Here is a 27,737-nt window from a genome sequence, read left to right on the forward strand (position 1 = left end):
CTCCCTCCCTCCGCGGGCGCGGAGCCGCAGCCTCCCCGCCAACAGCTGGGCTTTTTAAATAAATCATAACAACAACAAAAACAAGGGAGTTGCGGGATTGCCCGTTCCCGGCTCGGTCCTCGGTGCCTGGCGGTCCCGGCGGGCGAGGGGAAGTTTGGGGGTGAGCGGTTGGGGGTGGGGAGGGCCGGACTGAGTTAGGACTGTGGAGGAATGTGGCGCCGGCTGTCACGTGAAGCGGCCCCTGGCCGCCGAGGGGGCTTGTGCGAGGGGTGCGGGGCAAATCAATAGCCCGGCATCCGTGAGGGGAGCGGGGGAGCGGCTGTGAGAAAGGGGTACCTTGATCCCCAAGTCGTAGACACTCATCCCGGACCCCCAGAGGAGGCGCGGGGGAGGGGGGGTGGGAAGCCTGGGACCCGGAGGAGGACAAAGGGCGGTTTGTGCGGCTGTGGCGGGGCCGGCAACGTCCCGGCCCGGCCGCCCCCTCCTCCCCCGCCCAGCGCGGCCTGGCGCGGCCGCCCCCCGCCGGCCCGGCGGGCCCCTCGCCGCCGCCCCTCAGCCCTTCTCGGCGCGGGGTGTCTCGTATTCGGGCCCTTGGAGGAGCGGGCAGCCGTTGGCCGCCCCTCCACCACCTCCCTCAGGGGGTCGGGAGCCGTTAGCCGACCCCCTAGGAGCAGGGAGCCGTTGGCCTCGGCGGCCGAGCGGGCGCAGGGGCTTCTCCCCGGCTGCGAGCGGGGAAGGAGGCTGAGGGTGGCTGTCACCTCACATAAACATCTCTGTCTGGATGGGCGCGTTCCTCCCGGGTTGGTCTGTACATTGCAGTGAAGTTGAATAAAGCCTGGGTTGCGTCAGGTCAGAACATCTCTTAAGTTGTCTACTTTTTGAAGGGGGGGCGGAGGTGCGGGGGTGGGAAAGGCCTGCGGAGCTGCGGGGAACTTGTGCGGCCCGGGGGGCTGCCCGCGCTCGGCGAACTCCGGCCGGTGATCCTGAGCCTGGCGGCAGGGCCTTGTTTTCCTCTCGGCTGGGCTGGCGTGCTCCGGGAGCGAGGTGATGGAAGCTAGCGCAGTTCCTTAGTTAGAAAGCGGCAGCCAGGTCTGCTTTATGGACTGGAGGGCCTGGCAAAAAAAAAACAAACCAAAAACAAAAACAAAAAAACAAACCAACAAAGCAAGCAAACAACCAACCAACAAAAAACCAAAACAACAAGCAATCCACAAACCTCCTTAGAATCATAGAATCCTTTGGGTTGGAAAAGACCTTTAAGATCATCGATTCCAACCATGATCTAACTCCACCAAGTCTGGTGCTAAACCATGTCCCTCAGCACCACATCTCTGCTTGAAACAGCTCTTTCCAGGAGTTCCCTTTCCAAAATCCTCTTGTTGATTTAAGTGAGCTTTAGAGCGGGATTTAATTTTTTTTGTTTCTTTTTATTTATTTATTTGATTTGTTTTTTCTTTTAAACTCTCCAGATATTTTATAAAGGGAATAAAGGATGCCTTGAATTTACTGCTTTACCTGCTGTTCCTGTATCTAGTTTACCAAAGTTTGTGCGGTTCAGTAGTGCTTTTGTTTGGCATCTCCTGAAGAACAGATGAGCCGCTCTTCCCCTTACCTTTTAAAGTGATAGCACAATGAAACTTCTGTTGCTCGAGCATGCACTGATATTCCAAGCTTCCCAGGGAGGATTTATTTACTCGTGCATAAGAGTTTTGGGGCCAGTAAGAGTGAGCAATTAGCTATATTTGAAAAAAAAAAAAAAGAGATGCTGGGAAACTTTAACTGGAGGGCAGTCTTAGATCTCCAACTAGTTAAGTGCAAAGGAATAAATGTTCAGAATTAATTTGCAGATAGAGGAAATTGTTCTCCTGCTAGAAATTGAGCTTGTTGTGCTTGTGGTTATTTGTTAGGTGTGCTACAGAAAGGAGGTTTGCTTCAAATGTCTTCCCCATAAACATCACAATTGAACCCAAAAAGCTAGATCTTCCATTTTATGTGGAGGTATGGGCTTTGCCTTCTTTCTGCACCAGTAGCCCGAGAGTCCCTAAAATGAGAAACCAGCAACATAGTATGACTCAGATGGAGCAGCTTGGATTTGCTGACAATGAGCCCCTGACTTAAGGAAACCGCTTAATGCTCAGGATAGAGGTGACAGAGATTTCTTTCCAGAGTCTTATTTACTATTTTTCAACCAAAACCCAGGCAGTAAATCAATCATCATCTGTAATTATTGCTGTAGTAATTACCTTAGGGGGGTAGGTTATCGTTCTTGGTGGCCTTTGTTCAAATCATCTTTTTCATTTCCCCTGGTTTTATTTTTCCTTGAATCATGTCAGTTTTTCTGAGGCGATTAATAATGTTGTGAAAGCAGCCTGTTTGTAAGAGCCCTGAAAAGGCTTGATAACGTGATTCCTCTGCGAAGTTGGAGGGTGCTTGTATGGACCTAGCATTTAAATCCACTGATAAGAGGCTGCCCATCAGTTATTACATCTTCATTCTGAGTGAACAAACAAAAGCTGTAAGTAAAAAAAAAAGAAAAAAAAAAAAAAGGCAAAGCTGCAAGGAGGATTTCAGCTGTACCTCCAGTGCAGCCTTGATTTAAATGCCTCATTTCTTAAGTCTTGCTGATTTAGTCAGTACACAAATAGAGTTTTGCAGTTTAAAAATAAACAATATCTAAAATAGCTTCCCTGAAAACCTGCTCTGTGACTGTATGTAAATGAGTGATTTTAAACTTGCGAGCGCTGTTTTAACATCTAAATAAAATACAGAGTTACAGGTTATGTTTCCAATTTGTCATGTACTTAGCAACCCTTTCTGGGGGGAAGAGAGAGGAGATATTTTTGATATGTCTGTCACTTTTGATAACTTAATTTGAAACTTAGATCTTAGGGGAATACTGATAGGAGGCAGGTAAATACATTAAAACAAAATGACAATTGAGGTTTTGATGTTGAATGCATGAAACTAATGTTGATCAGAAATGGTGGGTGCTAAGAACTTGCTAACGACTTCTATTTCTTGAAAATATACATTTTTTTTTAAAGTGCCCTACTTTCTATGTTCTATTTATTTTTATGTCTCTTTTTTTTTTTTTCCTTTTTTTTTTCCCCGTGTTGGTTTCCTGCCAACTTTGACCTGCCTGTCCCCCAGCTCGTGGGGAGGATTTCATCTCAGATTTGGACCTAGGAAGGAAAAAAGCCATGACTAACATTCAATAATCCCTTCACAATTTAAGAGTAATAAAAACATCATTCCAAGGAAAAAGAAGGTTGTAATTGCTATCTGTAAAAAGCACTGTCTCTGTTACAAATATACTACGGGGGTTGTAGTAGGGAGGGTGGGGGGGAAAGGAGTCTCAAAAGGAGAGTAAATTATTTAACTCTCTGAAAAACTGTGACTTGAATATCTTGTTTTACTGTAGAAAGGAGGAATTAAAGTTCAGCTGTTGGCTTCTTTTAGGCAGAGGAGGGATCAGTTGCATCAAACTCATCAGTCCTGACCTATATTTCATTCTACTGATTAATTTATTCTATTTCCTTGGTTAGTTTCTGGAAAAAAAAATATAAATTTAAAAATCTGTTGGGTATCATTGACCTGATCAAAATCACCTGATAGAGGGAGAGCGAGGGCAGCGTGAGGAAAGCAGGTGGGGAAGGCTAAGTCGGAGATCCGATACCTGTGTGTAAGCCCCAGAAGAGCCACTGTGCCTCTGAAAGGGTATTGAGGAAGGGCAATTGCTATGACTCCTTGAACACCTTGCACCCAAGGGCAGTGCCTTTTCCCTATGTCAAACCATGCTGGGATGAGACAGCAAGGAAGGAGAGGAGAGCATCTCGCTTGTGTCTTGTTTCACTTGGCCATTGGCATGGTAAATCTTTTTTTGTGGCTTGACATCCTTTCTAGATATCACACTCAGGTTACTGACTGCCTTCTCCCTGCTTCCCTTCCCGTTTCTGGGCTTTTAGTTTTGGTAGGGCTTGAGTTTTTTCTTTCGCCCTTACTGCCTGCTTTTGATGAGAAACTTTGTTTAGAAACAAAGTTAGGAAAATATTGTCACTTGCAAAGGAAGCCAGGTGTTTGTTTGTACCAACCTGCATGAAAACGTCCTCCTACTAAATGTTAAACCCAGGGTTCTCCAAGCTCAACTTGAGTGATATTCATGATGCTAAAGTCACCCCTGAAAATTACTGAAATTGTAGGTATTAGATGAACCAGCAGAAGGAAACTAGACCAGCCCCATGTGCCTAATGGAAGCGCTAATCTCAGAAAGCAATTTCTGTCTGGGAAAAAAAAAAAACAAACAACAACCCCAAAACATAAAAATACTTTGTTATTCCTTCAAAGCAATTTTTTCCTCGCTGTAATTTTGTATCCCACGTTCGACTGCAGAAATAAAATGATTGTTAGCTCCTAGGAAGATGAGAAGGAAAAATTTATCGGCTAGATTTTACATATCTGTGTTCAGCTTATAGAAGGTTTGTCTCTTGAAATATTTTGGCAAGCCCAGAGTGGCTCTTAAAAGTTGTTCCCTCTTTTTGAGCACGCCTGGGTGCTCTCTCCATCCTGACTTAATTTTTAGCTGCAGCTCAGTTGAGGCAGAGTCTTTGGCAGGCTGAGTAAATGTACCTTGTGTTTTAATTGTTTTCTCATCATAAAGTTGAAGCTAAAGGATGTTTCTTGTGCAGAAGTGCAGGTGGGGTGGTGTAGTACCAAGGAAGGCAGAGCAGCAGTGTGTTAAAACAAAAATCTTAACAGCAGTAGTGGCTCAGAGACAATCTGATGTTTGCATTCCCTTCAAACTGCAGCCTTTATGTTTCTCTGTACCTGTCAACTATTTGAATGTTTATTCTCAGCCCCAACCCACCCTGGCTTCTAAATTGCATGAACTAGACTTCAAAGTCATTAGGTTGTCTGCTGATTAGCCTATAATCAATCCATCACAAACAAAAAGAGCAATTAGTATCGGCATGATTTCTGTGAACTTGACTTAAACTTTCCCCATTACCGGCCCACAGAACTTCTTCTGAACAGGCGTTTTCAGGAACTGTGTTATTTTGGCATCATTGTTTTATAGGGAGGGAAGAAAAAAAAAATTCGTAAGATTCCATTTGGCCTGAAAAGCAAAAACATCTGTTTGATGCGTGAGTGGATTGCTGGCTTCTATTTGGCCATCCAAAAAAGGGCAAAAATTAAGATACCAAACATAAAAGAGCCCACGAAGAAAACCCAAATTACAAAGAGGATTTAAGATTAGCATCTTTTTATAATGCAGACTATTTATAGTCTGCTCTTTTTGACTTGCCAAGGCATGCCCTGGCTTCTGTATATATTAAACAACAACAAAAAAATCCCTAAACAACAAAACCATTCCCAACCTTTAGGACTATTGATTGCCTTTGGCAGTATGTAGTGGTATTGTTGGTCTTGGTTAGCTGTAGGGTTACAGCGATGCTACCCCCTAATTTTGGGGGTCAGTATGAGTTATATTGACCATCACTGTCTACTTAGGTACAGATACAAGGGAGCACCTAAAGATCTACATCTAAAGAGCTTGTGGTTGCACTTCTAGTTTATAAAGGTGAAATCTTGTGACAGAGATAATCTTGAGAGGCTTGGAAGTGCCGTGTGTTTGGTTTGGGTTGATTTGATTTTCCTGAGTTGCTGTTAACTTGTGTAACAAGGGAAGCTGTCAGCATGGAGGCACTTATCTAACGTGTAGGATAACGTTATCCACCATGATCTAAGATGTCTTGAAAGGCTTTATGTTGCTTTCCAATTCATTCAGCCTAATTTACAGCTGCTTTAGTAGCTCTCATTTCTTTGCTCCGAACCACGACTCAGTACTTTGAAACTCCTACATTTTGGAAAAGCCTTCCTTTTGAATAATTGTAAATGAGGAAAGGATCTAGGAGAGCTGTTTTTTTCCCTTTTTTATGTAGACCATATGGATTCAGTGCTTTTTTTGCTGTGTAAAACACTGAAGATATTTGTAGTTGTTTTTTCTTTAGACTGATTAAAATACTGTATAAATACTGATATCGGGAGACAGACCTCTCAGCATCTTTTCCCAGCTGTATTTTACCATTTCCTTTGGTTCCTTTAGGGCTACCTGAGCTTAAATTCAATCCTGGGGATGTGGGGTGGGGAAAACGTACTATTTCACTTAAATCAGAACCACCTTATATTTACCTGTGGATCCCTGAAGGGGCAACATACAGATCTGTGAAGGACCGGGCTTGTTTTATTAGGTGCTGTAAAAATGTACATAGGATGGTTTCATTTGGAAAAGACCTCTAAGATCCTATCTGTTTTCAAAGACATTCTAGAGTGTGTTGCTACGAGGCATTAAAGTTTTGTAGTTGCTTTCTTGACAGAAGTCAGACAGCACAAGAGAAGCTTTTAAACACTTTAAAATCATAATGCAACGCTTGGCATAGGATCCTAACAAAAGATGAATGTGCAAAAGCCAAAAGAAGCGATCAGCTTTGGTTTTGTTTTTTTTTTAACTTGAATTTTAGACAACTTGGGCTCTCTTTCACCTCAAGTATGAGTAATTATGCTAGTTTAGCAATTATTAGAGATGAAAGAAATTCTGTTAGATATGAGGTCTCCTTAACTTCAGTAGCTTTAGTTTTAGCCAGGATAATGATCAAGGAGTAGTTAGCTGTATGCCTAGGGACTATGCTGTAGCAAAAGAGATAGGGCTGATCTTGGGGGTATCCTTATTACTACAATTTCTAATTAACATTTTCGTTCAGCCCTCTTATTCAAGACACCCTCCCCCCCCCAAAAAAAAAAAAGGAAAAAAAAAACAAAACAAAGCACCAAAATCTGTTCTATGTCCTTCTGTGCACACAATTGCCCTCTTCCAGTGGATTTTTAAACCAGCACCACTGGTCTCGGTATTGACAATACCAATTAACACTGGTCACGGTTTCCCCCCTCCCTTCCCATTTCACATTCCTGCACATTCAAATACTTTTTTTTTTTTCCCCTCTTTCTGTAACACATAATTATCAAGAAAATTATGCAGAGGATTTTTTTTTACCTCTCCTTTTCCTGGATTTACTCTATCAGAAGGTTATCCATGCTCTGCTGGGTGCATGTTTGAGCCTTTTAGAATTTCCTTTAGCTGGAGTGATGCAGTTGATGCTATGCTGCAACTTTGCTTTGTGCCGTTGGATCTGTATAAAGTGTGCTCAGAAGGGTTGGAGGCTCATTACTTAGCAATTCTGCACAATTAATGCCCAGTGAGAGGTTAGGTTTGGGGGAGATGTGTTTTCACCCTTTCTTTGTTATGACAGGAGCAAGCCAAAGGGGTGTTTGTTGAGTAGTGATTCATCTGATACTTTCACTTTTAAATACAGGTGCAATTAGGTGCAATTTTTCTTTTTAAGGGTTGGATTCTTAGTTCTTCAGGGTTTGTTAAAGTCATCTATGTATCTGTTGGTGTAGTGACTCCCCCTTCCTTCTTCTTTCTTTATGTGCTAGTCTTCCTATGGTTCTTTAAAAAGAAAGTGTCAGTAACTAGAGGTGCAAACACCTCTAGTCATTATTTAATCAAAAGAGAGTGTCAGTAACCAGTTAGTTACCCTTCTTCAAACACCACTAATCATTAATCAAAAGAAAGTGTCAGTAACTAGTTACTTACCCTTCTTCAAACAGCACCAGTCATTAGTTAATCAAAAGAAAGTGCCAATAACTAGTTAGCCTTCTTCAAACACCAGTAGTCGTTAGTTAATCAAAAGAAAGTGCCAGTAACTAGTGAGCCTTCTTCAAACACCACTAGTCATTAGTTAATCAGCCTCTTGACTGAAGCAAAACACCTTTTTTTTTTTTTTCCCCCTGAGGATGAATGGACAGGATGTTGACAGTGAGAGTGGTGGTGTTTCCCCTCCTTCCCAAACCCCAATTTTGGAGAACTTATTCACAATAACCTGGAAGAGGAATGCTGTTCTCAGCAGCAGGAAGTGCATGGTCCCTCTCCTGCTTCTCAGGCAGACACTCAGGATTGTGGCCCTGGGCAGCCTGCTGTAGTTGGAGGTGTCCCTGCTGACTGCAGGAGGGTTGGACAAGATGACCTTTGAGGGTTCCTTCCAACCCAGTGCAATCTGTGATTGCACTGTGTGGAAGACTGAGAGCATGTTGAAGTCCAAATGTGCTGGTTAACTGCATGTTGGATAGTGCTGGTTAGCAGCATGTTTGTATCTGAATGTGCTGGTTAACTGCATGTTGAAAAGAGCTGGTTAGCAGCATGTTTGTATCTGAATGTGCTGGTTAACTGCATGTTGAAAAGAGCTGGTTAGCAGCATGTTTGTATCTGAATATGCTGGTTAACTGCATGTTGAAAAGAGCTGGTTAGCAGCATGTTTGTATCTGAATGTGCTGGTTAACTGCATGTTGAAAAGAGCTGGTTAGCAGCATGTTTGTATCTGAACGTGCTGGTTAACTGCATGTTGAAAAGAGCTGGTTAGCAGCATGTTTGTATCTGAATGTGCTGGTTAACTGCATGTTGAGAAGAGCTGGTTAGCATGTTTGTATCTGAATGTGCTGGTTAACTGCATGTTGAGAAGAGCTGGTTAGCAGCATGTTTAAATCTGAACATGCTGGTTAACTGCATGCTTAAGTTGAAATGTGCTGGTTAGCTGCACAATAGATGGCTTTTGTGTACAGTCTCTGAAACTCTACTATTATTAGGTTGTGTTTTGCCAGGAAAATGGATTTCAAACAAGGAGTTATGTGATAATTCATTAATTTTTTTTGTTGGTTGGTTTTGTTGTGGTTTTTTTTTATGTTCACTTTTTTAGGTAACCTATCAAGTTCAGCTGCCATTATTGACTCATTACCTTCTAGAAAGGAACTTTGCAAACAAAAATAAAATACCTGCTGTGTTGCTGGACTGGATGATGTGATGTAGTGAGGCAGTGTCCTTGGGAAGACCAGGCTGTGCTTTGATCAACAGAACTTTCTCTGGCACTGAATTATGATGGCTGGGTTGTTTTGATTGGGTTTTGTTTGGTTGTTGGTGGGATTTTTTTTGTTTGTTTGTTTGTTTGTTTTGCCAGACAGAGTCAAGTGAATTTATAACTTTGATAAGTGGCAGTAGGAAAGGAGTGGGGGATGGGGAAGTTAATTATTTTCCACCTCCAAAGAATACAATTATGAGGAAGGAACTTTCTGATTCAGTGGTTCCAGGACAACAGGATGTCAAGATCCATGCCTGATGTAACATTTTCACTCTGAAGGTGGGAGAAGGAAATGGGTTGCTATCAGCCTCTGGGGAGGGCCTATGTTACCTGACTTAGAAAGAGCTAGAGCACAGGGAAAGGTTTGGTTTGTGATTTCTGGTGAATCTGCTGAGCAGGAGATTCACTCACCAGTCTGAAGCATACATCAGTGCAGAAAGATCAGACATCGCTAAGGCTAGGTCCAAACCCAAGGTCTTGTGTGCTGCAAGGTGCTAGTGCTGCCCTGCTTGGTTTACAGGTGCCTGGTTACTTACTGGAGCTGTCACCTTGCACCAGGCTGCTTGACCACAGCAAGTCTCATGAGGAATGGCTGAGGGAACGGGGGCTGTTTGGTCTGGAGAAGAGGAGGCTGAGGGGACACCTCTTTGCCCTGTACAACTACCACAAAGGAGGTTGGAGAGAGGTGGGGGCTGGCCTCTTCTCACATGAAACAAGACAGAACAAGAGGAAACAGGCTGAAGTTGTGCCAGGGGAGGTTCAGGTTGGATATTGGGAAACATTTCTTCCCAAAAGGAGTTCTCAGGCACTGGAATAGGCTGCCCAGGGAGGTGGTGGAGTCACTGTTTCTGGAAGTATTTAAAAGATGCATGGGTGTGGTGCTGAGGGATGTGGTGTAGTGGTGGTGGTGGGGAGCACTTGGACTTGATGATATCAAAGGTCTCTTCCAACCTCAACAGCTCTATGGTTCTATGACTGAATGCATATAACTCATAAGTGGGTTAGCAGTTTGTGAATGTTGTTGGGTAGGAAGTACCTTAAGGAGCCAGTATGAAAATGTTGGCAAGAATGGTGTATTTTAGTCCTCCCTGGGTCCAGGTGGCAGTCATATCCAATGGCAGTCATCTGCTCCAGCTCTTTGGAGGCAAGAGACCTTTCTACTCAGATGAGAAGGAACTCAGGGGTTGTGCTCCTGCTCTTCCTCTCTCCTTTACTGAAGAGGGAAAGTTGCTTGCTCTGCTAGGATGTGACAGGCAGGGGTTCTGTCCTGTGCTTTGTTTAAGGGTGTTTGAACCTGTATCTGACAAGGACTACATCAGTCATTACACAGCAGCATGTTGTGCTATGAGTGTGAGTTGCCCTTTTCTTTTTGTTAATGACATTTCCCTTATCAAAAATGTGATTAAATGTTGGACAAGAGGGTGAGGAAGAGTGCTCAAACACAAGACTCATAGCTGGAAGGGCTTGAGCATCAGTAGAGAAAGAAAAAACCTGGGTCCTGGTCTGCAGAGTACTTAAAAGCAATCTTATTTCTGATGTGAATTAGTGAATTAGAACAGGAGCCCATGTGTCCCACGATGCATGTGGGTGCTCTAACCACAAGGACAAGGGATCATCTTAATTCTTGCACCTCTAGTCTGAGGGTGAGTGCTCCTTCTTAGGAAGCTCATGACACGACTACAGATCCTTCTGACAAAGAAAAGAGTTGAGCTGGTGCCACCCACATCCTGGGTGCGTGAGCTCAGCAGTGGATGTGGGCAAGAGGGGGAAAGGAAGAGGTATTTCGACTCATGCATTTTCTGCCAGCACCTTGTAGCAACCAGGGAAGGGGATGTAAACCCTGAAGAACCTGCCCACAGCACTGCCCAAAGCCAGGGCAGGCAGGAGAGTATCTGGTCCTCCACTAACCAGCTGTGATGAGGCTTTGGTTTGATTGCAGCATGGAACTGCACAGCACTGAGAAAGCCTGGATGATAAAACCATAGCTAGTGCCTGCCCTGAGTGGCATCTGAGCACAACTTCTGGCAACTCTCATGCAGTGTCCCCTCTCTAGTTTTGAGGCTTTGTGGGTGTGCACCAAATTGTTATTCTGCATGAGACAAAGTCATCTAGAAGAGAGCAGAGACTCTGAAAGGATCAGAAAGAAACTCTGAAAGGATCAGAAAGAAACTCTGAAAGGATCAGGAAGAAACTCTGAAAGGATCCTGAAGAAACTCTGGAAGCCCTGGTACACCATAGATGGAGAGCTGTGGTAAATCAGGGACAAGCTCAGTTGAAAAGGAGGTGTGGGTTTTTTTTTTTTTTTTGCCTCAGATAAATGTATGTCTTTAGGTAACAGAGCTAAAAGCAGGCAGCTGTATTTTGTTTTGGTGTTGGAATGGTGTCAGACAACCCAAACACCTCCATTTAAGTGCCTCATTTTAGACACATAAATAAATGACTTAACTTTCAAAGGCAATGATCATCTACAGTAACCTTTACTGGAGGTCCTCATGGCCCTCCCTTTCATCAGCTGTCTGCAGGCTTGTGTAATGGTTACTTTGAGGCTCTGTGATCCATGCGTCACTTCGATTCAAGTTGCTCTCACTTGCTGAGTTGAGGCTTTTGTAGACAGTGTTTAATGAATTTCCTGTTTTCTAAGCACAGTTGAAAATATAGGTCTGTGGGAGTGCCAGAAATTCTTAGCTGTGTCCCTCAGAGAGAGTAAGAAAGCTTAGGTGGTACAGAGCTGCACTGTACTGAGAGGAGTCACCGTGAAGGCATTTGTGTTGAGTCCTGTGTTTGGTAATTAGCCTCAAAATTTATCTTAGCTTCCTAACTTCTGCCTTGCCTCAAAATGGACTGGATTCTATGATCAGAGGACTGGAGCATCTTCCCTATGGGGACAGGATGTGAGAGTTGGGGCTGTTCAGCCTGCAGAAGAGAAGGCTGCAGGGAGACCTTAGAGCAGCCTTCCAGTAACTGAAGGGGATCCAGGAGAGCTGGGGAGGGACTTTTGACAAGGGCATGGAATGACAGGATGAGGGACAATGGCTTTGAGCTGGGAGAGGGGAGATTGAGACTGGAGATGAGGAAGAAATTCTTTGCAGTGAGGGTGGTGAGACACTAGAACAGGTTGCCCAGGGGAGGTTGTGGATGTTCCCTTGCTGGAGGCATCCAAGGCTGTGTTGGATGAGACCTTAAGCAAACTGGTCTAGTGGGAGGTGTCCCTGCCCATGGCAGGGGGTTGGAACTGGATGATCTTTTAGGTCCCTTCCAACACAAGCCCACAGTCCTATTGTTAGGAATAGAAGTGGGGTACTCAGGGTGGGGCAGGCAGGACAGCTGGAAGCCCTGACGCTGGTACTAAGAGAGATTCCTTCTTGCTTTGCTAATTGTTGCCATGGTCCTCAGTTTGACTCTGAGATCCATTATAGTCTGGTACATGGCACAAGAGAGAGTCTTAGGGATGCCTGGGAGTTACCTGAGGTTTATAAAAAGCTTTAGGACTCTTTGGAGGAAAGTACTATAAGAAATAGATTGTACTCTCATATGGAATAAGTTATTAGACACTGATCCCATACAGAGAGATCTGGCCATGCTGGATCGATGGGCCAAGGCCAAGTGTATGAGCTTCAACAAGGCTAAGTGCTAGGTCCTGCAACTGGGTCACAACAACCCCATGAATGCTTCAGGCTTGGGGCAGAGTGGCTGGAAACTGCCCAGCAGAGAACTGGGCAACACCACCTCAGAGTGTTGGTCAGCAGCCAGCTGAAACATGAGCCACTATGTGCCCAGATGGCCAAGAAGGCCACCAGCATCCTAGCCTGGATCAGCAATAGTGTGGCCAGGAGGAGCAGGGAAGTGATTGTTCCCCTGGATTCAGCACTGATGAGGCCACACCTTGAGGACTGGGTTCAGTTTTGGGCCCCTGATTCCAAGAAGGACATTAAGGGGCTAGAGCAGGACCAGAGAAGGGCTGCAAAAAACAAGAGAAAATGGCCTCAGATTGTACCAGGGGAGGTTTAGGTTGGATAGGAGAAGAAACTTCTTCCCTGAAAGGATTCTCAAGGACTGGAATAGGCTGCCCAGGGAGGTGATTGATTGCCCATCCCTGGAGATGTGTCAAAGAGGCAGAGATGTGCTGAGGCCATAGTTTAGCCCCAGCCATGGTAGACTTAGAGGATGGTTGGACTGGATGATCTGAGAAGATCTTTTCCAACCAAAATGATTTCACGATTCCATGATTCATAGTCTACTGTAATACAAAAATCTGAGTATATGTCAGTGTGGCTTAACCTGGTACAAGATGCACAATGAAGGAGGCAAAGGTAACATTCAGGGCAGGATTCATTAATCTGCTACTTCAGGTATCCAGAACAAGATATCCCTCCTCAACCTTAGCTTTGGGGTTTGTGTGGAATTCTCCCTCTGCTGCAGGAAAGGACATCTCCTGGCTTCTCAGCACATAATGTTCTGTAAGCCTGGACATCCTTGGACTGTCACATTTGGACACTGTCATCCCTGAGATCAAGGGTTGGAAGAATATCCAAAGGATTTCTTCAGCGTAATTTCTTTCCACTTAAGTGTATTTATTACTTTTATGTGCTGCCTAGGAAAGTATTTTATTTTAGTGTAAGAATAATATTTTCCAACAACTGCAGTTTAATTGGGAACTTTTAATTCAGGCTTTCTACAAGAAGAACATTAGGGGGAAAAAAATTCCCAAGCTCAGTAGTGGGCTACACTAAAGAGAGGAGTAAAAAACATGAATGCTTTGAGGGGCTTTGTCCTCTGGAAAGAGCAAGAAGCAAAATGTTTTATATAAGAGGAATCTTTTAAGGAAAATAATAATTTTCAGTATCAAGAGAATACTGTTCCAGTGCTGGAGGAGGGTAGGAGTAAGAGAAGGGGTGTGTGGAAAACAAATCAGAAATACAAATACTCGTGTGTATGATTAATTGTTGGGTTTTTTCTGTACTGTTGTGGCTACACAGAAGTAATTTTCAGTGGAGTTCTGGAGTGTAGACTTTGGAAATTTTGATGTGCAAGTACGTTTCTTTTTCCACTTCTCACACTGAAGTTGTTGGGGGCTTGTATGTTTTGGGGTCAAAATAAGAATGAATTTTCTGTTTGATAGATGTGTGCTGGTGCTAGGTGAAGCTGTTCAGCCAACACTACTCTTGTAGTAGTTCTGAACTTCTATGAATGCCAGTTATCTTCAAAGCCATTAAGAAGCATACTGAAATCATAGCCATAGAATTATTTTGGTTGGAACCTTTAAGATCATCAAGTCCAACCTTCCACACAGCACCACCATGGCCACTAAACCATGTCCCCAAGTGCCATGGCCACACCTTTCTTGAACACCTCCAGGGATGGAGACTCCACCACATTCCTGGGCAGCCTGTTCCAATCCCTGACCCCTCCTGCAGTGAAGAAATTTTTCTTAATACCAACCTAAATCTTCCCTGGCACAATTCCAGGCCATTTCCTCCCCTCCTATCACCTGATACTGGAGAGAAGAGACCAACTCCCAACTCACTGCAACCTCCTGTCAGGGAGCTGTAGAGGGCAGTGAGGTCTCCCCTCAGCCTCCTTTTCTCCACATTAAACACCCCAAGTTCCCTCAGCTGCTCCTCCCCAGCCCTGTTCTCCAGACCCTTCCCCAGCTTTGTTGCCCTTCTCTGGACACACTCCAGCAACTCAATATTGAATTGCTGCTTCCATGTGGTGTAGGCAGGCATTAATTCCTGTGCTTGCCTGTGTCAGCCAGGAGAGTTTAAAAGGTGAGTCATGGAGCACCAATGGTATGTGGAGAGAAGAAGCAGCAGAGGGAGGTGTAGCCCTGGCAGGTGATGCATTGACATGCAATCCTGCATGTGATACTGCTCTGTAACTTCTTCAATTTCAGTTTTGTATCCTCACCGAACCCCTATGGAGATGTATTTCCACAGCACATCACTGCAAAGTGCAAAACATCTTCAAAATCCATTGACTTTAATAGAGTTAGAGGATCCTCAGCACCTCCTAGAACTAGCTCTTAAATTTGCCTTCTGCCTTGTGATTAATCTGTCTAATCATGCTTAATATCTACCTGTAGATGGTGGCAGTATGAATCTCATATAAAATAGAATGGAAGGGACCTTAAAGATCATCCAGTTCCAACCCCCTGCCATGGGCAGGGACACCTCCCACCAGCCCAGGTTGCTCAAGGCCTCATCCTGGCCTTGAACACCTCCAGGGAGGGGATATCCACAACCTCCCTGGGCAACCTGTTCCAGTGTCTCACCACCCTCACTCTAAAGAATTTCTTCCTAACCTCCAGTCCCAGTCTCCCCTCTTCCAGTTTCAATCCATTGCCTCTCACCCTGTCACTACAAGCCCTTGTAAAAAGTCCCTCCCCAGTTTTCTTGTAGCCCCCTTCAGGTACTGGAAGGCTGCTCTGAGGCCTCCCCAGATCCTTCTCCAGGCTGAACAGCCTCAGCTCTCCCAGCCTGTCCCCACAGGGGAGGTGCTCCAGCCTTTGGCCATCTTTGTGTCCTCTCCAACACTTCCATGTCCTTCCTATACTGGGATCCTAAGATCCCCAAAACTGGATGCAGTGGTGCAGATGGGGTCCTCTTGATTTTTTTATGTGACTGAGCAGAAGAAGAAGAGCAAAAGTGGAGAGATACTTCCAGAAATTACAGTGGTTTGTAGGTAGTGAAATAAGGGCCCCCGTGTTTTCTTTCTGTTCTGTCTGAGTGACTCAGTAAATTGGGTATTGATTATGCTAATGCAGCCAGTGTCTCTATTACTTGTCTGCAGAAATTATTCAAACATGTAGATTGAAGATGCACTTAGCAGCCTTAAAAAAAAAGAAAAAAAAAAGAAGAAAATCTTTTGTGCAAAGGTGCCTTTAAATTGAATTACTAATCGTATGATAATGAGAGTTTATGGATGAAGTATTGACTGCTAGGAAGTGCAAAGTGCCAGTTAAAATATAAGATATAAAATACATAAGAGATACTCTAAACTTCCTACCCTGATAGTGGTGGTTTTTCTGTGAGGTTTTATTTGCACAGCTTATGAATGATTGCAAATATCTAAGGGGTGGGTGTCAGGAAGACGGGGCCAGATTCTTCTCAGTGGTGCCCAGTGACAGGACAAGTGGTAATGGGCATAAAGTTGACCACAGAATCATAGAATTGTTAGGGTTGGAAGGGACCTCAAGGCTCAGCCAGTTCGAACCCCCCTGCCATGGGCAGGGACACCTCACACCACAGCAGGTTGCTCACAGCCACATCCAGCCTGGCTGCAAAAACCTCCAGGGATGAGGCTTCCACCACCTCCCTGGGCAACCTGTGCCAGTCTCTCACCATCCTCATGGGGAAAACTTCTTCCTAACATCCAACCTGAATCTCCCCATTTCTAGTTTTGCTCCATTTCTCCCAGTGCTATCACTCCCTGACAGCCTAAAAAGTCCCTCCCCAGCTTTCTTGTAGCCCCCCTCAGATCCTGGAAGGCCACAAGAAGGTCACCTTGGAGCCTTCTCCTCTCCAGACTGCACAACCCCAACTCTCTCAGTCTGTCTCCATAGCAGAGCAGCTCCAGCCCTCTGCTCATCCTCGTGGCCCTTCTCTGGACACGTTCCAGCACCTCCATACTCTTCTTGTACTAGGCGCTCCAGAACTGGACACAGTACTCCAGGTGTGGTCTCACCAGAGTGCAGTAGAGGGGGAGAATCCTCTCTCTCGACCATGGGAAGTTCCATCCAAACATGAGGAGGAGCTTCTTTACTGTGAGGGTGGCAGAGCCCTGGACATGCTGCCCACAGAGGTGGTGGAGTCTGTCTCTGGAGACTTTCAAGGCCTGCCTGGATATACTCTTGTGTGACCTGCTCTAGGTGATCCTGCTCTAGGTGATCCTGCTCTAGCAGTGGGGTTTGACTTGATGGTCTTCAGAGGTCCCTTCTAACCCTCACCATTCTGTGATTCTGTGATCTCTCAAGGAATATGTTTTAGGAAGGGATCAATCAATAGCAATCTATTTTTATAGTTTATTTTGGGATAGGTGGCTTCTCCTGCTTTGTTTCACAAGCTGAAAAGAGGCTCAGGCATTTGGAGTACTTCTTTCTTTTCTTTTCTTTCTGTTTTTAAAATTTATTAACCCACCTAGACTAGAAGAAAATGGAGTTTTTTTCAATTATCTTTTGTTTTTATTTTATTACGGTTTGTAATAGCTCAGAAGCCATAAATCTTAACCAGAGCTCTCCAAAAGGCTTCCCTTTCAGTGAAAATGGCCTTTTCCACATTTCTAATTTTATCCAGTTCTTTTCCATACAAGGTTTTTCCCAGGCATCTACCAGCAATGACTTGTGCTAGATCTACAGATTTCAGTTTTCAGTGAAGGAGAATTGTAGAATGGCTCAGGTTGGGAGGGACCTTAAAAATTGTTTAATTGTAACTCCCCCTGCCATGGGCAGGGACACCTCTAAACCAGACTTAATTGCCCAGGGCCTCATCCCATCTGGCCTTGAACACCCCCAGGAAGAGGACAGCCACAAGCACCTTGGACAACCTGTTCCAGTGTCTCATCACCCTTGTACTGAAGAGCTGAATGCTGTGAAGATGGCCCTGCTGCCTACAAGGAAGCTGGGGAGGGAACTTTTACCAGGGCTTATAGTGCTAGGAAAAGGGGGAATGAATTTAAGCTGGAAGAGGGGAAATTCAGCCTGGAGATAGGAAGAAATTCTTTGCAGTGAGGGTGGTGAGACACTGGAACAGGTTGCCCAGGGAGGTCGTGGATGTCCCCTCCCTGGAGGTGTTCAAGGCCAGGCTGGATGATGCCTTGAGCAAGCTGGGCTGGTGGGAGGTTTCCCTGCCCATGGCAGGGGTGTTGGAGCTGGAAGATCTTGAAGGTCCCTTCCAACCCAACCCATTCCATGAATATATGACTGTTGTGAGATTTTTGCAGGTTAGAAAATCTGTCTGTTTTGTCCTAGCTTGATAAAATCTCCCTCCTCTGTGGGCTAACCTTGTGTCCTGTCAAAGAGACTCTGAGCCAAAGGGGTGAACTGCTCACTGAGCAGCAGGTGTTGCTGTAGAGCAGTCAGCAGATTAATTCTATTTATAGAAACTCCCTACCAAAATTCCCACAGGTTTCCCTCACTGGCTGTCCTTCATGGTGCTCCTTGATTTTATTTTTTAATCTTTTTAATTATTATTGTTATTAAAAAGGAAGAGTTGTTCATAGCATTGATGTTCAGCAGCCTAAGCAAGAGAGGTGTTTTGAACTGCAACCAGGGGTTGCCTGGCACCACTGGATGTACCAAAGCCAGTCCCATCCTTCCACATAGCTGCAGCTTCAGTTCAGAGACACTTCCCCCCCACCCCTTCCCCCCCAACTAAAGCCTTAAAATCTGGTATCTGTCCAACCCACAAGCTTTTGTATTGGCAGATGGAACTGGCATGCTGGAATTCTGTTTTCCCTTACCGAGGTGCTTTGGATTTGTTGAAATTGCTCTCAAGAAATGTGCTGCCACAGTTGTTGTGGTGATCATAGACTTTGTTTGCTTGGAAAAGACCTCTGAGATCATCAAGTGCAACCATTCTCTAACTCTACCAAGGCTGGTGCCAAACCATGTCCCTCAGCACCACATCTCTGCCTTTCTGAAACACATCCAGGAATGGTGACTCCACCACCTCCCTGGGCAGCCTGTTCCAAAGCCTGACCACTCTTTTTGTAAAGAAATTTCCCCTAATCTCCAACCTAAACCTCCCCTGGTGAAACTTGAGGCCATTTCCCCTTGTCTGGTTCTTATTCAGTATTTTCTTACTTGGCATTCCCCTTGGCTTTGTTTTTCAGAAGTTGCAGAGAGAAAATCTGTAGCAGAGTCTTGATAGTTTGTTGTTTTAAGGAACAGATGAGTCAGTGGAGAAACATTTCTACAGCTAACAAAACAGGTGACCTGAGGTCATAGTTGTAGGGACAAGAATATTGTTGCTTTCATGACAACGTTCTTCAAAGACATTGTTCAGCAGCAACATCACCTCTTCATGGTTCACATTCAGAGGCTGTTCTGGTCTCCTGAGGCCTCTCCTTTTGCTTGTCAGGATTGGAAGGGACCTCAAGAATCATCCAGTTCCAACCCCCCTGCCATGGGCAGGGACACCTCACACTACAGCAGGTTGCTCACAGCCACATCCAGCCTGGCTGAAAAAAACCTCCAGGGATGAGGCTTCCACCACCTCCCTGGGCAACCTGTGCCAGTGTCTCACCACTCTTATGCTGAAGAACTTCTTCCTAACATCCAATCTGAATCTCCCCATTTCTAGTTTTTTTCCACCCCCCCTAGTCCTACCATTGCCTGTATAATCTTTGTTATCTAGAATTTCAATGGAATCAGAAAATGGTTTGGTTGGAAGATCATCTAGTTCCAGCCCCCACGCCATTTTCCATCTACTAGACCAGCCTGCTCAGTGCCTAAGCTAACCTGGGTTTATCTTCCTTTGTGCCAGGATGTGGCATATGCTGCAGTGAAGATGCCATCCCTGTGTGCAGTTGCAGGCCTGGAGCATCAGTGGTTTTGCTATTTGAACAGTGCACATGCTGCTGTTCTGCCTGCACATCATCTGGGTGGCTTTTTGGAGTTGTGCTGCGTTCTGCTGCTAGTTCTGGGGAGCAAAATGTAAAGCATCTCTCTGTGTAGGTTCTGTGCAAGGTTGCCTTCTCCTCCTGAAAGAAAATGGTACAGTTCGTGTTTAAAGGGAGTCAGTGCTGGCTGCATGTCATAAGTGAGTTTAAGAGTGGTCAGAGAGCTGAAACAGAGGGAAGTTTTCAGGGTTTGATTGTGGAAAGGCACAAATCAACTTTTGACTGAGAAGATGCTACCAGGTGTAGCTCACTAAATCTAACAAACAGCCCTGGTAGCTGGAGGGATCATTAACTAATGACCTAACCCTACCTGTAGCACTGCATTCAGCTCTGGAGCCCCCAGGACAAGAAAAACAGGTTTTTTGGAGAGGGTCCAGAGGAGGCCCCAAAGATAATCAGAGGGCTGGAGAACCTCTCTGATGAGGACAAACTGAGGCAGTTGGTTATGTGCAGCCTGGAGAGGAGAGGGCTCTGGGGAGATCTTAGAGCAGCCTTCCAGTACCTGAAGAGGGCTACAAGAGAGCTTGGAGGGGGACTTTTGACAAAGGCATGTAGTGACAGGAGGAGGGGTGGTGGCTGAATTTAGATTGGCCATTAGGAAGCAATTCTTCCCCATGAGGGTGGTGAGGCACTGGAAGAGGCTGCCCAGAGAGGTTGTGGAGGCTTCAAGCCTGAAAGTGCTGAAAGCCAGGTGTAACAAGGTAGTGTAGGAGGAGGTACCCCTGCCCATGGCAGGGAGTGTTGGAACTAGATTATCTTTAAGGTCCCTTCCAACCCAAACCATTCTGTGATTCTCTGATTCTAGATCTTTGTGTCATGGCCTGTTGTGACCTACTTGCTTTTGTTGTGGCTGAGAAACCTTGAAGGGTTTGAATAACAGCTTGGAAAGATGGTGACCACAGAGTTACCTGCTTTGATAGGTGTTTCCTTTTCTCAGTGTAACACAGACATAGTGGCCAGCCCTTGTTGAAAGCAGACCTCAGCTCTCACAGAATTTGCAGATTCCTGACTTGCAGGGAAGTTTAAGTGTTTGGTTTCACGTTACACGCTGCAGACCCCAAACCAGCTTCTTAGGTAGTATCCATATTTCTTTTTTTCTTTTTTTTTTTCTTTTCATTTTAAGACCTTAAACTGTTTGTTGTGCCTCTTAGTCAGCCCTGGGAAGCTGAGCACCTTTTGGTGTGCAGTCCCTTCTCAGAAGCAGTGAGAGATGCTAGTACTGCAGCTGGTGGCAGCAGACATTCAGTACAGAACAGCAGAGAAGATGAATGTTTGCATTGTGGCTTGCACACACTTCTGAGAGGAGACCTGCTTCAGATCTTGTTTACTTCTTAACAAGGAGCTGCTTTGTTTTCAAGTTTCCCACTTAGGAATCAGTTCCTGAAAAGCTGTTGTTTGGCAACCTCAGTTTTGTCTTGAAACTTAAAATGATAGAGCTTTTAAACTGCCTTCTAGACAAAATTGGGTTGGAAAGGACCCTCAGAGGTTGTCTTGTCCAACCCCCTGCAATCAGCAGGGACACCTCCAAGTACATCAGGCTGCCCAAGGCCATATCAAGTCTGATCTTGAACGTCTCCAGCAGTGGGGCCTCAACCACATCCCTGTGCATTCCCCACCCTCATTGTGCAGAACTTCCTCTTGATGTCCAACCTAAATCTGCCCTGATCCAGTTTCAAAGCGTTGCCCCTCGTCCTATCACCACAGCCTCTTCTAAACAGGCCTCCCCACCCTTCCTCTAGGTCCCCTTTAGATGTTGAAATTGTGGGTGAGGATTTCACTGACAGATAACAGACACATCTACAGCCTTTAGTAGAAGTGGTTATTAGGTACTGGTGACCAAGGTGAATTTCCTCTTGAGGGATGGAACAAGGGACTTGATTTTCAGTTGTAGAATGCATTTTGGGAGCAGCTCAACAGCTGGTGGTGGCCACAAGCAGGGTCATGTTGGGCTGCTACAGAGGGGGTTACAAAAGTTGGTATCTTTTTTATTTTAAACTACATACTGGTTTTATCAATTCTTTTTCTTGCAGTAGCAGTGAGTCTGACTGATCTGTGCTGGCCTAGTGAGAAATCTTTCTAGTTAGCTTAGTTTGGTTTTGACCACCTGGTTCCCAAAAGTCAGCTTTTCCTGAGCTGTTCCCATTGCTCCCTTGGTCTGACCAGTTTCCTTTAGCTGTGAGGACTGCTGGGGTGACTGCTCAGCATAACAAAGAAAATCACACAGTGTTATCACAGCTGAAGCCCTGCTTACTGCAGGGCTGCAGAATACAAGTTTGACTGAAACAATCAGCTCATAAAAAGGCATTTTGTGAAATATTTGTGTTACTGCAGGGCTGGGGAAACTTTTATCAGCTAATGGTGATGAGAAGAGTGTGCTCACTACAGCACAGATCTTATGGGGTGGAGGCAGAGATTGTCGAGGGTCCTGCAGAGATTGTGCTTGCCTCTTTCTAATTTATGCTGTGTTTCAAGTTTCTGGTGTCCTGAGAGTGTCCTTATGAAAACTGGTGTTTTTTTTCTAGAAACTCAGATTCTAGAAACAACCAGTTGTATGAAGCCTTGGGGTTGGCGGAGGAGGAAAAGAGGTACCTGTGGAGTGTGTATATGTATCTCTTCTTTTGAATATCTGTCTAGATTTTATATGTGCCCCTAAGTGTTGCACTTGCTTGTCCCGAGAACCAGGGGAAATGCCCCAAATCTTCTGGCTTGTAACTCGGCTGCATGATTATTTGTTGAGGTCTGAATTCTTGGGAGTGGAAATGCTGCAGAAGTGCAGTCTTTCCCCTTTCAACTTTTTTGTTTTGTTTTGTTTTTCCCCTGTGGAGGGAGAAGGAATTCTTTTCTCTCTGCTGTTCTCTAGCTCAAAGAACTTGGTCTTTGGGAGAATAAAAAGGAAAACAGTTCTGCCTTTTAGCTCTCCTTTTTACTTTTACTTTCGGAGAGTCAATCTTACTCAGGCATCATATCTGAGCCTATGAGAACAGCACTCTCTGATTTTTCAGAGTAGCAGCAGAATGGCTCTTGTTAGGTTCACTGTCACCCAACAAGTTTTGAGTAGTGAATCTGACAAGAATTGCATTGTTTGTAGTTCTACTGCTCTGGAAAGCTGTGAGCCAAGGGAAAGATGCTGGCATGGCATATACAGTAAAACAGCATGGGGTTAGTTCTCCTTTGCAAGGCTGTCTGCACTGCTGAGATGTTTGCTACTGAATCTAGGATGATTATTACGGGGTTTTTTTAAAGCTTCTATATGAATTAACATGCACACCTCTCCCGTCTGCCAGGAGAAGGCTTTCTCTCATCCGTGTGCAGCGAGTAGAATCTTAAAGCCCAGAATTATTCTCTCATTTAGTTCCATAATCAAATACAGCAGAGTTCATTGAAGACAAATATCCCAGAGGAAATTTGATTTGTTTTTGTTTTTGTTTGTTTTTTGTTTTTTGTTTTTTTTTTTTGTTAAGCCATGAAAATGACTTGGTCACTCTGTTGTCAGCTTTGTAGCTTCCATACAGCAGCGTGTTCTGTTTTGGTCTCGGTCTACACTTTGGCACTTTGCAGTGCAGCTTCCCTTGCCTGTGTTGTACAAGCGTTGCTGGCTTTCAGAACTGAAGCTGGTGTAAAGATGCTTCAAACACTTCAGATACCTACCTAACATCTTTTTTTGTTGTTGTTGTTGTTTTGTTTTGTTTTTTGTTTACTTTTTTTTTCTGACAGTAGAAGAAAATGAAACAGAGGAGCAGCAGGCAGGTGTGGGACACACAGCCGCACTGACTGGTAATGCTGAATTCCTTCCTTGGTGCTTGCTTACTGTTTGACAACAGTCTGAGGGAGTTTTGCATTGGGGTGGTTTGGGGTTTGTTTTTGTTTGTTTGTTTTTGGTTTTGTGTTGGTTTTTTTTTTTTTTTTTTTGCAAAGCCTGTGCTCTTCTTTCACCAATTCAGCTTGGAATTAATACTTGGGGCTTGCAATGGAAAAGAAACATTCCTCTCCCCTCACCTTTCAATTCCTGAGAATTAGAAATTCTGCCTTTTGTAGGTCAGCCAGCTGAAAGTGAGACGCTTCTAAAGTGCAGCATGCTTTGCTTCTTGTTCTTTTCCTTTCCTTTTTTATTGTTAAAAGTAATCCTCCTTTACATCCCCCACATCAAAACCTCACCCCATGCCATTTCAAATAAACTTGAATATTCATTCCACTTTATTTTTTTTATATTGGTAAATTATGTAGATAAGGATACTTTCTTTTAGGCTTGTTTGTATAATTTCTTACCTGTCAGGGATTAATTAAGACCTCTTTAGTTTGAGATCAGTGAGGTTGGGTGGACAAAGCTGTTTGGGTCAGGCATATGTAATGTTAGTAACAAGGAAGAGATATAAGAGTTAATTTCCAATGAAAGGCTTCTTCACTGTGAGGGTGCTGCAGCCCTGGAACAGGCTGCCCAGAGAGGCTGTGGAGTCTCCTCCTCTGAAGACTTTCAAGACCCATCTGGATGTGTTGCTGTGTGGCCTGTCCTAGGTCATCCTAGGGGCGTCGGACTTAATGATCTCCAGAGATCCCTTCCAACCTCTACCATTCTGTGATTCTATGACCAAAAGGGTTCTTTTATTCTCTACTGAATCTAACATTCTAACGTGGCTCTGAGAATGCAAAAAATGCTTTACTCCTGTCTTTGGTACTGATTCCACAGAATTTTATCTGAAGAGCAGGACTGACTCATCTGAGCAGTCTCATTCATTCAGCTGAGGTCACTTTTTGGAGTAAGGGCCAACTCCTTAAGGATATTCCTAGAAGCCCACTCATCTCTGAGTACCTGTAGGTAGTTTGTTTCAGAACAGTGGGAGCTAGTCCTCTTGTGAGGGGGAAGAATGCCGCTGATTCTTCCTTCAGCTAGAAGACTTTGTGTTTCTTCTGTGTGCACGTGCTTGTGTTTGGTGCCTGTTGGAGGTTCAGGTGGCTCTGTGCATAAGCTGTATTGTTTGATGAGAGGAAATAAAAGTGAGAGAGTTTTCTGCCTTTTTAATGGGGAATTTGTCAACCTCTTCTGCATGTGCCCACAGAGGTGGTGGAGTCACCGTTGCTGGGGGTGTTCAAGAAATGCGTGGACATGGCACTTTGGGACATGGGTTAGTGTCCACGCTGGTGTTAGGTTGATGGTTAGACCTGATGATCTGAGAGGTCTTTTCCAACCCAAACAGTTCTAGGATTCTACACTTATGTCTCCATGTAGCTATCTGCCAACTTGAACAAAGGCAAACTTGTGCCTCTGTAGACACGCGAAGCTGAAAACCAGAGGACTGCAGAAGCGGGGACCAAGGAATGGTTGCTTTTCTGAATTTTGTTTTCCTTAAAATAATTCTCAGTGGTTGTCTTGCTGGTTATTTATTTCCCATCATATCCTGTCCTGCTCTCTGTCTGTTTCTAGGTAAGCTTTAACATTCTGTTTTTCTCTATAGCAAGAATGCAGCGCTGATACCCAAACAAAACCCCTTCTGATAGAGCGAGCGGTACAGAAGGCCCACACTGTGTACACACTGCCAGAAGTTTTTATAGTAATACTTTGTATCTAAGCTCTGGCTCTAACCATTAAATGTGCTTTTTATAGAGTACCAAGTTATAAATGTAGTGCAGCTACGGCATATTAATCTTACTGCAGAGATTTAATGAGGCAGTTGTTTTGCGATGGACACTATTGGGAGCAGGGAGCGACAGAGTTTTACTTCACCACTGAGCTGAAGAAATTTTCCTTGCCTGGTAATAATTACAACCACATGATCTAAGTTTTCCTTTCTTTTGCCAGTGCTTTTCCATGCAGAAGTGGCTTGGAAGGAGGTCCATGGCAAGGCAGTGAAATGGGTTGGAAAGGAGGCTGTTTTCTTGGTAGTTTGATGTTTTAGCTGTGATTAGCTATGGATCCGTGCAGCACAGGCAGAAATATGTAAGATGGGTTTCAAGAATACAGATAGCCTTTGCCAGTCCACTGAGATGGCTTTTAGATATTCATTACTTTTACTTGACTTTTATATGGGTTATAAAAAGTAAATGTGGTGAAACCTCATTTTTACATGGGCAGAATACAATTTCTACTGGTTGGCCCTAAACTGCTCCCGTACTTGAAATTAATTGAAGTCCATGGCTTTATTGCCTCCAACACTTTTAAGCCAATGCAATTTCTCTTTTTCCCCAAAGTTGCAGTTTTATTAGACCAAGTTACATCAATAACATCCCTTAGGAGGAGGAGGAGGAGGAGGAGGAAGAAGAAGGGAAGGGGAGAACCACCTGCCAGGGAACACAGTAATGAGAAAATCATGCTTCTTTTAATTTCCATTTATAAATAATGTTAACATAATCAGGACCAGAAGACAACTGTTCTTTCTCTGCCTTTTTTTTGGTTTTTTTGGAAGCACCTAAACAGGCTGAATTTATTTCTGTTGCAAAAAAAGTAACCCTCCTTTCCCTAGCAGATAGTTTTCAGTGCTTTCTGCAGCTGGAGCGCCGATGCGTGTGGTGTTGCTGATGTGCGTTGAGCAGTTTCAGTTGGTGCACAGCAACCTCTGAAGCAGGGCAGGGAAGACTCTGGAAATGACAGTGGCATTTGCAGATGTTGGGAGAGGCAATCTTACTGTGGAGACAATCTTTGCTGAGGGAATTGTGGCTGCGACTGTTGCTGATGTTGGGGAGAAAGAAGTGTGGGAGACAAATGACGTTTGCCCTGAAGGCTGTGTGTGAGCGTGAGCTTAGAACAGGAAAGTGTGGCTGAATGCATGTTGCATTTGTAAGACCTGTTTTATTCCAGCCTTGCAAAAAGAGCAGCTCAAGCCAGGCAGCTTACCCTGAGTTCAGGTTAGCCCAGCTGGTGAGGGAAGGTATTTGCTGTGGTAACAGGAAAGCTATCTGTTCACAAAGCGTCCAAATCGTAATTTCACCTTTTAAATATCTTTTTTATTTTGGTGGTGACATGTCTTCACAGAAAGGGATCACAGTGGAAATGCATCCATTGAGAGGGGCTGAGACTGCCAGAACTCATTTCACAAAGCTGTCGTAGGCTGAACTCAAACCTAAGTCCCAGAGGGTCCCACTTAAGTGTTGACCTAAAAACAAATGTGCCAGTTGGCTAGAGCATGTATTCTAAAGTTGCAGCAGAAGGGAATAAGCTTGACTGACTTCTGTCCCTGCAGAGTTTATATCTGCAAATGCAGAAGGAGAAGCAAAACATTTATTAGTCTTAAAATGACTCTAATTTTAATAACTGGTCTCTGAGAAGGAAGCTTTAGGTTGAGCAGTTCCTTAGGCTTTTGTGCACGAAGGGTGCATGTGTGCTACATGTGTGTGTCTTGCTGAATTCCTGCAAAGAGCAAGTGAATAATAAGTCTTGAGAATTCCCTGCCCTCCTCCCTTTTTTCTTTCCTTCAGCGTTGTACTTAGAGTCAGCCACTACCCTTATTTTAAAACAAACAGGTCTGTAAACTTTATGTGCAGCATTTGAATACTCATGTTAAAATTCAAACCCAGTGCCCACATTTCCCTGAGTGCTGTCAGTTTTATGAGATGAAACTGGGAAGCCTGAGCTGAACAACTAATAGTATGCCATGTGCACGTGCTGCCTTCCAACAAGTGTTTAATGATGTTGGGGTCAGTTGGCAGCAGTTAAGATGGTTATTTCTTCCTCTGAGCTGCTCATAACTTGCTGATCTCCTGACTGCTTTTATTAATCTTGCAAAAATATCTTGGAAAATAAAAGTGGCAATGGAAGATGGTGGATTCATAGAATCACAGAATTATTTCACTTGGAAAAGAGATTTAAGATGATTGAATCCAGCCATGCTCTAGCTCTAGCAAGGCTGGGGCTAAAACATGTCCCCAAGCACCACATCTCTGCCTCTGAAACACCTCCAGGGATGGGCACTCCACCACCTTCCTGGGCATCCTTTTCCAGTCTTTCAGAAGCCTTTCAGGGAAGAAGTTTCTTCTCCTATCCAATCCAAACCTCCACTTGTGCAACTTGAGGCTGTTTCCTCTCATTCTAAAAGCACTGAACAGTGGCTCAGATGCCATAAAGGCCTTTTGTTTAATTGGCATCTTTTTGTGTGTGTCTAAATTTATGTGCAGACTGCTCCTCTATTAGGAAGTAGCTGCCCAGGTGGAAGAACCTTCTGAATG

General features: G+C 44.4%; 1 protein-coding gene across 1 annotated transcript in view; it reads left to right on the forward strand.

Moving 5' to 3' along the window:
• The window catches only part of ZNF521 (zinc finger protein 521), a 264,494-nt gene that overhangs the window by 1,804 nt on the left and 234,953 nt on the right, over window positions 1-27,737 (forward strand). The window contains exons 3-4 of the mRNA XM_054394665.1: window positions 22,106-22,168; window positions 23,298-23,357. Coding sequence (XP_054250640.1) covers window positions 22,106-22,168; window positions 23,298-23,357 — 123 coding nt within the window. The remainder of the gene's footprint in view (window positions 1-22,105; window positions 22,169-23,297; window positions 23,358-27,737) is intronic.

Source organism: Indicator indicator, chromosome 31 (assembly GCF_027791375.1).
Source record: "Indicator indicator isolate 239-I01 chromosome 31, UM_Iind_1.1, whole genome shotgun sequence".
Classification (NCBI taxonomy): Eukaryota; Metazoa; Chordata; class Aves; order Piciformes; family Indicatoridae; genus Indicator; species Indicator indicator.